This window comes from Phyllobates terribilis, unplaced genomic scaffold (assembly GCF_046119375.1).
Source record: "Phyllobates terribilis strain yellow unplaced genomic scaffold, ASM4611937v1 Scaffold_11__3_contigs__length_659146591, whole genome shotgun sequence".
Classification (NCBI taxonomy): domain Eukaryota; kingdom Metazoa; phylum Chordata; class Amphibia; order Anura; family Dendrobatidae; genus Phyllobates; species Phyllobates terribilis.
In genome coordinates, this window is record NW_027362771.1 from 536199188 (window position 1) to 536212208 (window position 13021).

At 45.4% G+C, this 13021-nt stretch overlaps 1 protein-coding gene across 6 annotated transcripts in view; it reads right to left on the reverse strand.

Moving 5' to 3' along the window:
- LOC141166802 (adhesion G protein-coupled receptor E5-like) overlaps positions 1 to 13021 on the reverse strand; it is a 139642-nt gene that overhangs the window by 41814 nt on the left and 84807 nt on the right. For 5 of the 6 annotated variants that reach the window (XM_073653850.1, XM_073653851.1, XM_073653847.1 and 2 more), the window contains one exon: positions 8293 to 8415. The exons of the other annotated variant lie outside the window; for it this stretch is intronic. In XM_073653850.1, coding sequence (XP_073509951.1) covers positions 8293 to 8415 — 123 coding nt within the window. The remainder of the gene's footprint in view (positions 1 to 8292; positions 8416 to 13021) is intronic. 6 annotated transcript variants of the gene reach the window in all.

A 13021-nucleotide genomic window follows, 5' to 3' on the forward strand; every position in this document is an offset into this window, starting at 1 on the left:
TTTTCAAAGCCCATGAGAATGATGGAGACAACCAAGTACAGTGTAGAGAAACAATATAGAACAGAGATAGCAGAGATGGTCCATCTGTTACTGAACACTGGGTTAGGATGGTTTCATATGTTCTACATTCATGATCTGAGCATGGACCGTGATGTTCGAACTGGCCACAGGTCTCCTGACTAGTGTTGAGCGATACCTTCCGATATCAGGAAATATCGTATCGGATTGGATCGGGCCGATACCCAAAAAGTATCGGATATCGCCGATTCCGATACCGGAAACCAATGCAAGTCAATGGGACACAAATATCGGAATGAAAATAAACCCTTTCTTTCCTTGTAGGTTAATTCTACATGAAGTAAAACAACTAAGAATAATGTAGAATGACATGAAAAGCCGGCAATTCATCAGCGGCATACACCGGTACCCGACAATTTACAACAGAAAGAATACAGCTTCACACATAGATTAGATAGATAGAAACATGTCAGTCACATATATATGAAGTACAGTGACAGTGTTGCTTACTGTACTTGTCATTTAGTGTAAAGGATTTATTAAAAAAAATATTAGTGTTTTCGTGCACCGTCTCTTTAAAAAAGCCGGCCGGCAATTCAGCAGCGGTACCCGACAATTTAGAATAGAAAGAATAGAGAATCACACATAGATTAGATAGATAGAAACATGTCAGTCACATATATATGAAGTACAGTGACAGTGTTGCTTACTGTACTTGTCATTTAGTGTAAAGGATTTATTTAAAAAAATAATAGTGTTTTCATGCACCGTCTCTTTAAGAAAGCCGGCCGGCAATTCAGCATCTGTACCCGACAATTTAGAATAGAAAGAATAGAGAATCACACATAGATTAGATAGATAGAAACATGTCAGTCACATATATATGAAGTACAGTGATAGTGTTGATTACTGTACTTGTCATTTAGTGTTAAAATAAAGGATTTATTTAAAAAAAAATTGGCGTGGGGTTCCCCGTAATTTTAGGCTCTAGCGGAGGTTAAGCAGACAGCTGGGGCAAATGTTTGAAGCCTGGGAAGGGGGTAATACCCACGGAGCTTCCCAGGCTACTAATATCAGCCCCCAGCTGAATACCTAGCCTTTACTAGCTATTAAAATGGGGGAACCCCCCAAAAAAAATAACGTGGGGTCCCCCCTAATTTAATAGCTAGCACAGGCTAGGCAGACAGCTGGGGGCTGATATTAATAGCCCAGGAAGGGTGCCATGAATATTGGCCCCCTCCCAGGCTAGAAACACCAGCCGTCAGCCGCCCCAGAAATGGCGCATCCATAGGATGCGCCAATTCTGGCACTTAGCCTCGCTCTTCCACGCTGCCCTGGTGCGGTGGCAGGGGGTAATAGGGTTGGGGTTGATGTCAGCTTATAATGCCAGCTGACATCAAGCCCAGGTTAGTAATGGAGAGGCGTCTATAAGACACCCCCATTACTAACCCCATAGTCAAAGTTAAAGAAAAACACAAACACCCAGAATAAAGTCCTTTAATTGAAATAAAGACACAATCCTTTATTGTTCTAAATTAAACCATACTTACCATCACGCCCATTCCAGCTGAAGCCAACGATCTCCTGCAATAAAAGTAAAATAATAAAGCAACCTCATCCTTACCTTTCCATGGTTCCCACGACAGCTTCAGCTCTGCTACATCGAGATGACAGGCTGGACCGCAGCAGAACGCTGCCATCCAGCCTGTCATCCCGCAGACACTGAGAAGCGCAGGCATGCTTGCGCTCCTCAGTGTCTCTCTGTGACGTCATCCAGATGAGCCGAGTTCATGTCCAATGAACTCAGCTCACCTCATGCACGTCACTGACAGCGTGGGAAAATTCTCACGCTGAAGTGCTGAGTGCAGGAGAATTTTCCCACGCTGTCAGTGACGTACATGAGGTGAGCTGAGTTCATTGGACATGACCTCGGCTCATCTGGATGCCGTCACAGCCAGACACTGAGGAGTGGAAGTATGCCTGCGCTTCTCAGTGTCTGCGGGATGACAGGATGGATGGCAGCGTTCTGCTGCGGTCCAGCCTGTCATCTCGATGTAGCAGAGCTGAAGCTGTCGTGGGAGCCATGGAAAGGTAAGGATGATGTTGCTTTATTATTTTACTTTTATTGCAGGAGATCGTTGGCTTCAGCTGGAATGGGCGTGATGGTAAGTATGGTTTAATTTAGAACAATAAAGAATTGTGTGTTTATTTCAATTAAAGGACTTTTTTCTGGGTGTTGTGTTTTTTTAAATACTTTACTAGAAATTCATGGTGGTCATGTCTAATATTGGCGTGACCCCATGAATTTCGGGCTTAGGGCCAGCTGATAATGCCAAGCTGGCCTTAACCCCTTTATTACCCAGTGAGCCACCGCACCAGGGCCCTGGATGAGTTGGGTACAGCGCCAGAAGATGGCGCTTCTATGAACGCGCCATTTTCTGGGGCGGCTGCGGACTGCAATTTGCAGCGGGGGTGGCCCAGAAAGCTTGGGCCTCCCTGCGCTGCGGATTCCAGCCCCCAGCTGCCTAGTTGTACCTGGCTGGGCACAAAAATAGGGCGAAGCCCCACGCATTTTTTTTTTTAATTATTTCATGAAATTCATGGAATAATTAAGAAAAAAAGGGCTTCCCTATATTGTTGTGTCCAACCAGATACAAATAGGCAGCTGGTGGTTGGGGGCAGCCCATTCCTGCCTGCTGTACCTGGCTGGACACAAATATAGTGCGAAGCCCCACGTCAATTTTTTTTTAATTATTTCATGAAATTCATGGAATAATTAAGAAAAAAAGGGCTTCCCTATATTGTTGTGTCCGGCCAGGTACAAATAGGCAGCTGGTGGTTGGGGGCAGCCCGTTCCTGCCTGCTGTACCTGGCTGGACACAAATATAGGGCGAAGCCCCACGTCAATTTTTTTTTAAATAAATCCTTTATTTTAACACTAAATGACATTTGAGGAGTTAATAAAGATGCAGTCCCTAAATTATTATTTATTTTTTAATTAATTTTTCCCAAAACTTTTGACGTGGGCTTCGCCATATTTTTGTATGCCAGCCAGGTACAGCATCCAGCTTCTATGAACGCGCCATTTTCCAGGGTGGCTGCGGACTGCAATTTTCAGCAGGGGGGGGGGGGGGGCAGAAAGCTTGGGCCTCCCTGCGCTGCAGATTCCATCCCCCAGCTGCCTAGTTGTACCTGGCTGGACACAAAAATAGGGAGAAGCTTCAAGCATTTTTTTTTTTTTAATTATTTCATGAAATTCATGAAATAATTAAGAAAAAAAGGGCTTCCCTATATTGTTGTGTCCAACCAGGTACAAATAGGCAGCTGGTGGTTGGGGGCAGCCCGTTCCTGCCTGCTGTACCTGGCTGGACACAAATATAGTGCGAAGCCCCACGTCAATTCTTTTTAAATCATTTCAGGAAATTCATGAAATAATTAAAAAAAATTGATGTGGGGCTTCGCCCTATATTTGTGTCCAGTCAGGTACAGCAGGCAGGAACGGGCTGCCCCCAACCACCAGCTGCCTATTTGTACCTGGCCGGACACAACAATATAGGGAAGCCCTTTTTTTCTTAATTATTCCATGAATTTCATGAATTTAAAAAAAAAAACGTGGAGCTTCGCCCTATTTTTGTGTCCAGCCAGGTACAACTAGGCAGCTGGGGGCTGGAATCTGCAGCGCAGGGAGGCCCAAGCTTTCTGGGCCCCACCCGCTGCAAATTGCAGTCCGCAGCCGCCCCGGAAAATGGCGCGTTCATAGAAGCGCCATCTTCTGGCGCTGTACCCAACTCATCCAGGGCCCTGGTGCGGTGGCTCACTGGGTAATAAAGGGGTTAAGGCCAGCTTGGCATTATCAGCTGGCCCTAAGCCCGAAATTCATGGGGTCACGCCAATATTAGACATGACCACCATGAATTTCTAGTAAAGTATTTAAAAAAAACACAAACACCCAGAAAAAAGTCCTTTAATTGAAATAAACACACAATTCTTTATTGTTCTAAATTAAACCATACTTACCATCACGCCCATTCCAGCTGAAGCCAACGATCTCCTGCAATGAAAGAAAAATAATAAACCAACCTCATCCTTACCTTTCCATGGCTCCCATGATGGCTCCAGCTCTGCTACATCGAGATGACAGGCTGGACCGCAGCAGAACGCTGCCATCCAGCCTGTCATCCCGCAGACACTGAGAAGCGCAGGCATACTTCCACTCCTCAGTGTCTGGCTGTGACGGCATCCAGATGAGCCGACAATGAACTCGGCTCACCTCATGTACGTCACTGACAGCGTGGGAGAATTCTCCTGCACTCAGCGCTTCAGCGTGAGAATTTTCCCACGCTGTCAGTGACGTGCATGAGGTGAGGTCATGTCCAATGAACTCGGCGCACCTCATGCACGTCACTGACAGCGTGGGAAAATTCTCACGCTGAAGCGCTGAGTGCAGGAGAATTTTCCCACGCTGTCAGTGACGTGCATGAGGTGAGCTGAGTTCATTGGACATGACCTCCGCTCATCTGGATGCCGTCACAGCGAGACACTGAGGAGCGCAAGCATGCCTGCGCTTCTCAGTGTCTGCGGGATGACAGGCTGGATGGCAGCGTTCTGCTGCGGTCCAGCCTGTCATCTCGATGTAGCAGAGCTGAAACTGTCCTGGGAACCATGGAAAGGTAAGGATGAGGTTGCTTTATTATTTTACTTTTATTGCAGGAGATCGTTGGCTTCAGCTGGAATGGGTGTGACTGTAAGTATGGTTTAATTTAGAACAATAAAGAATTGTGTCTTTATTTCAATTAAAGGACTTTTTTCTGGGTGTTTGTGTTTTTTTTAAATACTTTACTAGAAATTCATGGTGGTCATGTCTAATATTGGCGTGACCCCATGAATTTCGGGCTTAGGGCCAGCTGATAATGCCAAGCTGGCCTTAACCCCTTTATTACCCAGTGAGCCACCGCACCAGGGCCCTGGATGAGTTGGGTACAGCGCCAGAAGATGGCGCTTCTATGAACGCGCCATTTTCCGGGGCGGCTGCGGACTGCAATTTGCAGCGGGTGGGGCCCAGAAAGCTTGGGCCTCCCTGCGCTGCGGATTCCAGCCCCCAGCTGCCTTGTTGTACCTGGCTGGACACAAAAATAGGGCGAAGCCCCACGTATTTTTTTTTTAAATTATTTCATGAAATTCATGGAATAATTAAGAAAAAAAGGGCTTCCCTATATTGCTGTGTCCGGCTAGGTACAAATAGGCAGCTGGTGGTTGGGGGCAGCCCGTTCCTGCCTGCTGTACCTGACTGGACACAAATATAGGGCGAAGCCCCACATATTTTTTTTTAATTATTTCATGAATTTCCTGAAATAATTAAAAAAAAATTGACGTGGGGCTTTGCACTATATTTGGGTCCAGCCAGGTACAGCAGGCAGGAACGGGCTGCCCCCAACCACCAGCTGCCTATTTGTACCTAGCCGGACACAACAATATAGGGAAGCCCTTTTTTTCTTAATTATTCCATGAATTTCATGAAATAATTAAAAAAAAAAAAACGTGGAGCTTCTCCCTATTTTTGTGTTCAGCCAGGTACAACTAGGCAGCTGGGGGATGGAATCTGCAGCGCAGGGAGGCCCAAGCTTTCTGCCCCCCGCTGAAAATTGCAGTCCGCAGCCGCCCCGGAAAATGGCGCGTTCATAGAAGCTGGATGCTGTACCTGGCTGGCATACAAAAATATGGCGAAGCCCACGTCAAAAGTTTTGGGAAAAATTAATTAAAAAATAAATAATAATTTAGGGACTGCATCTTTATTAACTCCTCAAATGTCATTTAGTGTTAAAATAATGGATTTATTTAAAAAAAAAATGGCGTGGGATCCCCCATAATTTTAGTCTCTAGCGGAGGTTAAGCAGACGGCTGGGGCAGATGTTTGAAGCCTGGGAAGGGGGTAAAACCCACGGAGCTTCCCAGGCTACTAATATCAGCCCCCAGCTGAATACCTAGCCTTTACTAGCTATTAAAATGGGGGACCCCCCCAAAAAAAATGACGTGGGGTCCCCCCTATTTTAATAGCTAGCAAAGGCTAGGCAGACAGCTGGGGGCTGATATTAATAGCCCAGGAAGGGTGCCATGAATATTGGCCCCCTCCCAGGCTAGAAACACCAGTCGTCAGCCGCCCCAGAAATGGCGCATCCATAGGATGCGCCAACTCTGGCACTTAGCCTCACTCTTCCACGCTGCCCTGGTGCGGTGGCAGGGGGTAATAGTGGTGGGGTTCATGTCAGCGCCAGCTGCCATGAAGCCCAGGTTAGTAATGATGGGCGTCTATAAGACACCCCATTACTAACCTACAAAGTGTTAAAAAGAAAAAACACACACTACACCCAGAAAAAAATAATTTATTTGAAATAAAACACACAATTTTATTTAATTCTTAGTTTACTAAAAATAATAGTTACCTGTCCACGTTCCTGCGCTGATCTCCCATGCACAGCTGTCACATCTGGAGATGGTGACAGCTGTGCATGGCTGCTGTAAGCTCACGCTGCCGGGAACACGTCCGCTCCCGGCAGCGGGAGCCACTGACTGAGGTCACCGGAGTGCATTCAGTCAGCGCAGCTCCGGAGACCTCCTTTACGGCACTGCTGTACCGTGGGAATTTCTCACTATACAGCAGGGCCGTAAAGCAGCTAACCGGAGCAGCGCTGCCTGAACTCCGGTGAACCCGCTTATACTGTCATTCTAGCGGCGGCAGCGGTTCAGAGCGGTCACATTCTATGTGGCTGCTCTGAACTGGAGATCTTCGTGGGACACTCGTGGACTACTACGGAGGGGTAAGGATAAGGTTGTGGTTTATTATTTTATATTTTATTACAGGAGATCGATGGCTTCGGGGAATTAGGTGTCTTGGTGAGTATAGGTGTAGTTTTTTATTTTTTACTTTATTTTAGGTGGCGATCGGCGGGGACAGGTAATGTATGAACTAATTTCTTTTAGGTAACCACTGGCCACCAATGACATGTATTTAACATTTATTGGGGACACAGTAGGGCAATTTAAATAGCAGGATCAGTCTGATGGGAACTACTGCTCCCATCGAGCTGATCCTGCTGGCAGGAGTGGACGGGGGACAGACATAGGCCGATGGGAGTAGTAGTGTCACATCGGCCTATGTCTGCCTGCACGCACACACACCGCACACACCCGCACACATCGCACAGACACCCCGCACACACACCCCGCACACATCGCACAGACACCGCGCACACCCGCACAAACATCGCGCACACACCCCACACACACACCCCGCACACACACTAATCATGACGGGTCTGGGAGGTGAGGCTGACCTGTGCGGCCGTGGGAAAGTTCATGTGAGTTCATGCAGTCAAGCATGAACTCACATGAACCCTCTGAGGGCAACGCGGCGACTTCAAATGAACAGCTGATCGGCATCACCTGATACCTCAGCTGTTCATTTGAAATAACCGGCAGGAAAGCGCAGCACAGAACGGGAAAGCCGGCGGTGAAGTCTTTTCACTGCCGGCTTCCCCGCCCGGGTCCTTCACTCCCCGCTCCTTGGAGCTGCGCTCCCCGCCCGGTCCTAACTTACGATCGGGATGGGAGGTGGCGACGGGAGCGGAGGATCGGGGTGGGAGGCTGCGGGGAAGCAGTATGGGGCTGTGTGATTGTTTAAAAGCCGGCGGCTTTATACCGCCCGCCGGCTTTTAAACAATCAGGAGAATTCTCCCCCGCTGGGATGGCATTCTGATGACAGGCTGGATCGCGCTGCCATCCAACTTGTCATCCTTCACAGACACTACAGAGCGCAGGCATTATGGGAACTTCCGATTCCGGTATCCGATATTGTAAAAGTATCGGAATTAAGTATCGGAATTCCGATACCGCGAATATCGGCCGATACCCGATATTACAGTATCGGAATGCTCAACACTACTCCTGACCCAAACTCAACAGTCTTATAGGCATATGTAAGGCTGTTGAGTTTGGGTCAGGAGATCCGCGACCGTTCCAGACATCCGCCACTCACCTCCTCTTGATTACTTATACGTCTGAAGGCTGCGACAGTGACGCCAGCACTGATTGTGTGCAGGGCTCACGTGTCACAACAAACACATGAGCCCCAGGAACTTGAGTGCCGACACCGCTGGAATGGCACAGGAGGTGAGTATAAGAAGGGGTTGTCTAAGTAGTGGACAACCCCTTCTTTAAAACCACTGTTGTTCACAAATGGCAGACAGGGAGAGAGGAAGAGAAATAGGATGTACTCACCTACACAAACGTTGGAAACATTTGTGAATCCACCATCACACGTACAGTTATATGAGCCTGCTGTGTTGTTGCAGATAAAGTTAGATTCACAGATACCTGGGGAATTCCTGCATTCATTTATATCTGTGGAAGATGATAACATACTCTTGGTAAAAAAAACAAAACTTGTGGAACAAAACAAATGTTGGTGGAAATAGGGGACATATTGGCAGCAGTATATGAGGAGATGCCATGCTGGCAGTGGCTTGTCTTCTTTTCTACACAATATACAGTGGGTACGGAAAGTATTCAGACCCCTTTACATTTTTCACTCTTTGTTTCATTGCAGCCATTTGGTAAATTCTAAAAAGTTCATTTTTTTCTCATTAAAGTACACTCTGCACTCCATCTTGACTGAAAAAAACAGAAATGTAGAAATGTTTGCAAATTTATTAAAAAGAAAAACTGAAATATCACATGGTCATAAGTATTCAGACCCTTTGATCAGTATTGAGTAGAAGCCCCCTTTTGAGCTAGTACAGCCATGAGTCTTCTTGGGAATGATGCAACAAGTTTTTCACACCTGGATTTGGGGATCCTCTGCCATTCTTCCTTGCAGATCCTCTCCAGTTCCATCAGGTTGGATGGTGAACGTTGGTGGACAGCCATTTTCAGGTCTCTCCAGAGATGCTCAATTGGGTTTCGGTCAGGGCTCTGGCTGGGCCAGTCAAGAATGGTCACAGAGTTGTTCTGAAGCCACTCCTTTGTTATTTTAGCTGTGTGCTTAGGGTCATTGTCTTGTTGGAAGGTGAAACAAGTTTCACTGTGGGGATTGTATTGGGCAGGTGATGAGCAGTGCCTGGTTTTCTCCTCACATACCGCTTAGAATTATCACCAAAAAGTTCTATCTTTGTCTCATCAGACCAGAGAATCTTATTTTTCATAGTCTGAGAGTCCTTCATGTGTTTTTGAGCAAACTCTATGCAGGCTTTCATATGTCTTGTACTGAGGAGAGGCTTCTGTCGGGCCACTCTGCCATAAAGACCCGACTGGTGGAGGGCTGCAGTGATAGTTGACTTTGTGGAACTTTCTCCCATCTCCCTACTGAATCTCTGGAGCTCAGCCACAGTGATCTTGGGGTTATTCTTTATCTCTCTCACCAAGGCTCTTTTGCCACGATTGCTCAGTTTGGCTGGACGGCCAGGTCTAGAAAGACTTCTGGTGGTCCCAAACTTCTTCCATTTAAGGATTATAGAGGCCACTGTGCTCTTAGGAACCTTGAGTAATGCAGATATTCTTTTGTAACCTTGGCCAGATCTGTGCCTTGCCACAATTCTGTCTCTGAGCTTCTTGGGCAGTTCCTTTGAGCTCACGATTCTCATTTGGTCTGACATGCACTGTGAGCTGTGAGGTCTTATATAGACAGGTGTGTGCCTTTCCAAATCAAGTCATATCAGTTTAATTAAATACATCTGGACTCCAATGAAGGAGTAGAACCATCTCAAGGAGGATCACAAGGAAATGGACAGCATGTGACTTAAATATGAGTGTCTGAGCAAAGGGTATGAATACTTATGACCATGTGATATTTCAGTTTTTCTTTTTTAAAAAAAATTGCAAAAATTTCTACATTTCTGTTTTTTTTTCAGTCAAGATGGGGTGCAGAGTGTACTTTAATGAGAAAAAAAAATACTTTTTAGAATTTACCAAATGGCTGCAATGAAACAAAGAGTGAAAAATTTAAAGGGGTCTGAATACTTTCCGTACCCACTGTATGAGAAATGGGAAAGAGGTGCCATCTTGAAGTTGAGATGGGTGGATTAATATGAGTATCATTTTTCTAAAAACCTATGTGGTTTTGCAATAATTATGAAAATCGTAGCCAATAATGCGGCAAAAAAATAAAAAAACGATGTTATGGTAAAAGAGTATATTATTTGGATATGAGTGCTGATTTACCACCTAAGCAAGCATTTACATCAGATCGTAAACTGCATAAAGTGTAGAATGTGGCTATCGTGTAACAGGCAGTATCTTTATAATGTGGGTCTGACAGTGGTCTCCTGGCAACTCTAAAAATGGCTACTGGCTTAAGAAAGCCACTCCATTTACCAGATCCCAGCTTTTTCCCTGGTCTTCACCACTTAACACCAGTAGAGGAATCTAGACTTCCACAGGGATCCCTTGAGTAGGGGCCACAGAGTTGGCTACTGGTCAGTGGTGCAGGCTGGCAGTGTCGTCAGGTAGACGAGTCAGAACCAGGAGGGCAGTCAAGGTACAAAGCGTAAAATCACCTCTGCATAAGCCGAGGTCAAACCAGGAGGGAAAAGAAGGAGCAAAATCAGAAGGCAGAAGAAAAGAATGGGCCAAAATCAAAATTGGGAAAGCACAGGTTATCAGGAGCTGGACTGTAGATGTGAACCAGGGCTAGTAATTATATGTGGCAGCTCCCAGCAATAAGCTGGGAGTAATAGTACGCTCTTGTACTGACCAATTGGCCCAGACAGAAGCTGATACTCCAGCTGGACAACCCATTCACCCATACTGTCAGATTGGACCGTACCACAGGTCCCAGTCACTCCAGCCTTGGTGACTAGACAGAGACTGTACAGAGTCTTCGGCTCTGACATCTTCCCCATCAACAGCGCCGCTAGCAGAATAAATATGGCGGCACCTTTTGACAGAAGCAGACGTCACAAGATCACGTCCTGTAGGCAATGTGACAATCTTTTATAGGTCCAGGAAGGGGCATCAGGGATGTGTGTTAGTTGGAGTTAAAGAGGTCGGCTACTTTTTGTTGTTAGTGCAGCTTTCCTCACAAACTGACCAACACTTCTGTCCATAAAATGGCTGCTGATGGAGGAGCATGTGACTAGACCTGGCCATCAACCTCCTCTAATAGTTATGTTTCAAAGCTCCGCTGCACCACTTCTCCAGCTCTGTGCTGACTTAGGTCAACTCACTACTCAATCACCAATGGATCCAACAGAAATATTGAAGGCACCAAAGTTATTCCTCATTGGACGTCTTTATTAATCACATGATATATTCAGCCAAATAGTGCAATACTTTGACCACAAAATGGCCTTTGTCAAGTCAAAAAGTAAAAAAGTATAAACATATTCACACATAGACATGCAGTATATTTAAAAAAAGTGGCATATCTATCCCTAGTTGTAATGGAAATCAAATCAATCATATCCTACGGCCGTCCCTTGACTGTATAGGCCAGTCATATACCTTGTTCACAATCAGGAAGTTAAAATCACTTACTAATAGGAAAAAAAATATTATAGCGCCAAATGATATACAGCAAGGATGTCAAACACACAGAGGACCAAAATGAAAAACTTGAACAAAGCCACGGGCCAACCATTATATAGAATAATGGCCTCACATAGTCCTCCATACAGAATAATGGCCTTACATAGTTCTCCATACAGTATAATGGGCCTCACATAGTCCTCCATACAGTATAATGGGCCCACATACAGTAAAGGTGGTGATTCTGGTGTCGTAGGCCAAATAAAACCACTCTGCTGGTCAGATTTGGCCCACGGGCCAGAGCTTCACATGTGTGATATACAGTCATAGCCAAAAGTGTTGTCACCCTTGAAATTGTTCCAGAAAATGAAGTAATTTTCCCCAAAAATTTCAATTACACGTTTTGTTATAACCATGTATAACAAAACATCAGAGAAAAAAGGCAAATTGGACATCATTTCACACAAAACGCCGAAAATGGGCCCAACAAAATTGTTGGCACCTTTCCAAAAATGTGAGTAAACAACTTTGTTTCAAGCATGTGATGCTCGTTCAAACTCACATGTGGCAAGTAACATGTGTGTGTGCAATATGAAAATCACACCTGAAACCAGACAAAAAGGGGAGAAGTTGACTCAATCTTTGCATTGTGTGTCTGTGTGTGCCACACTAACCATGGTGAACAGATAGACAAGAAGAGAACTGTCTGAGGACTTGAGAACCACAATTGTTCTCAGAATATCAACAATCTTAAGGCTACAAGTCCGGATGATGGATAAGCAGCCCCAATCAAATTCCAAAGATATTCAAGCTCTCTTGCAGGCTCAGGGTGAATCAGTGTCAGCGTACACTATCCGTCATTTGAATGACTGCTGGCACAGAGACATTAAAAAAACTAGACTGTACTTTGCCAAAATGTACATGAGTAAGCCAAAATCCTTTAGGGAAAGTGTCTTGTGGGCAGATGAGACCAAGATAGAGCTTTTTGGTAAAGCTAATCATTCTACTGTTTACAGTAAACGGAATGAGGTCTACAAAGGAAAGAACACAGTACCTACAGTCAAATATGGTGGAGGTTCAAAGATATTTTGGGGTTGTTTTGCTGCATCTGGCACTGGGTGACTTGATTGTGTGCAATCATGAAATCTGAAGATTACCAAAGGATTTTGGGTCGCAATGGATCGTTTCAGAAAACTGAGTATGCGTCCTAGTTCATAGGTCTTCCAGCAGGACAATGACCTCAAACATTCTTCAAGAAGGACCCAAAAATGGATGGAAACAAAGTGCTGGAAAGTTCTGAAATAGCCTGGGTCAAAATCCCATTGAACACCTGTGGAGAGATCTTAAAATTGTTGGGAGAAGGCGCCTGGAGCTGTTTGCAAAAGAAAAGTGGTCCAAAATTCCAGGTGAGAGGTGTAAGAAGCTTGTTGATGGTTATAGGAAGTGATTAATTGCAGTTATTTATTCCAAAGGGTGTGCAACCAAA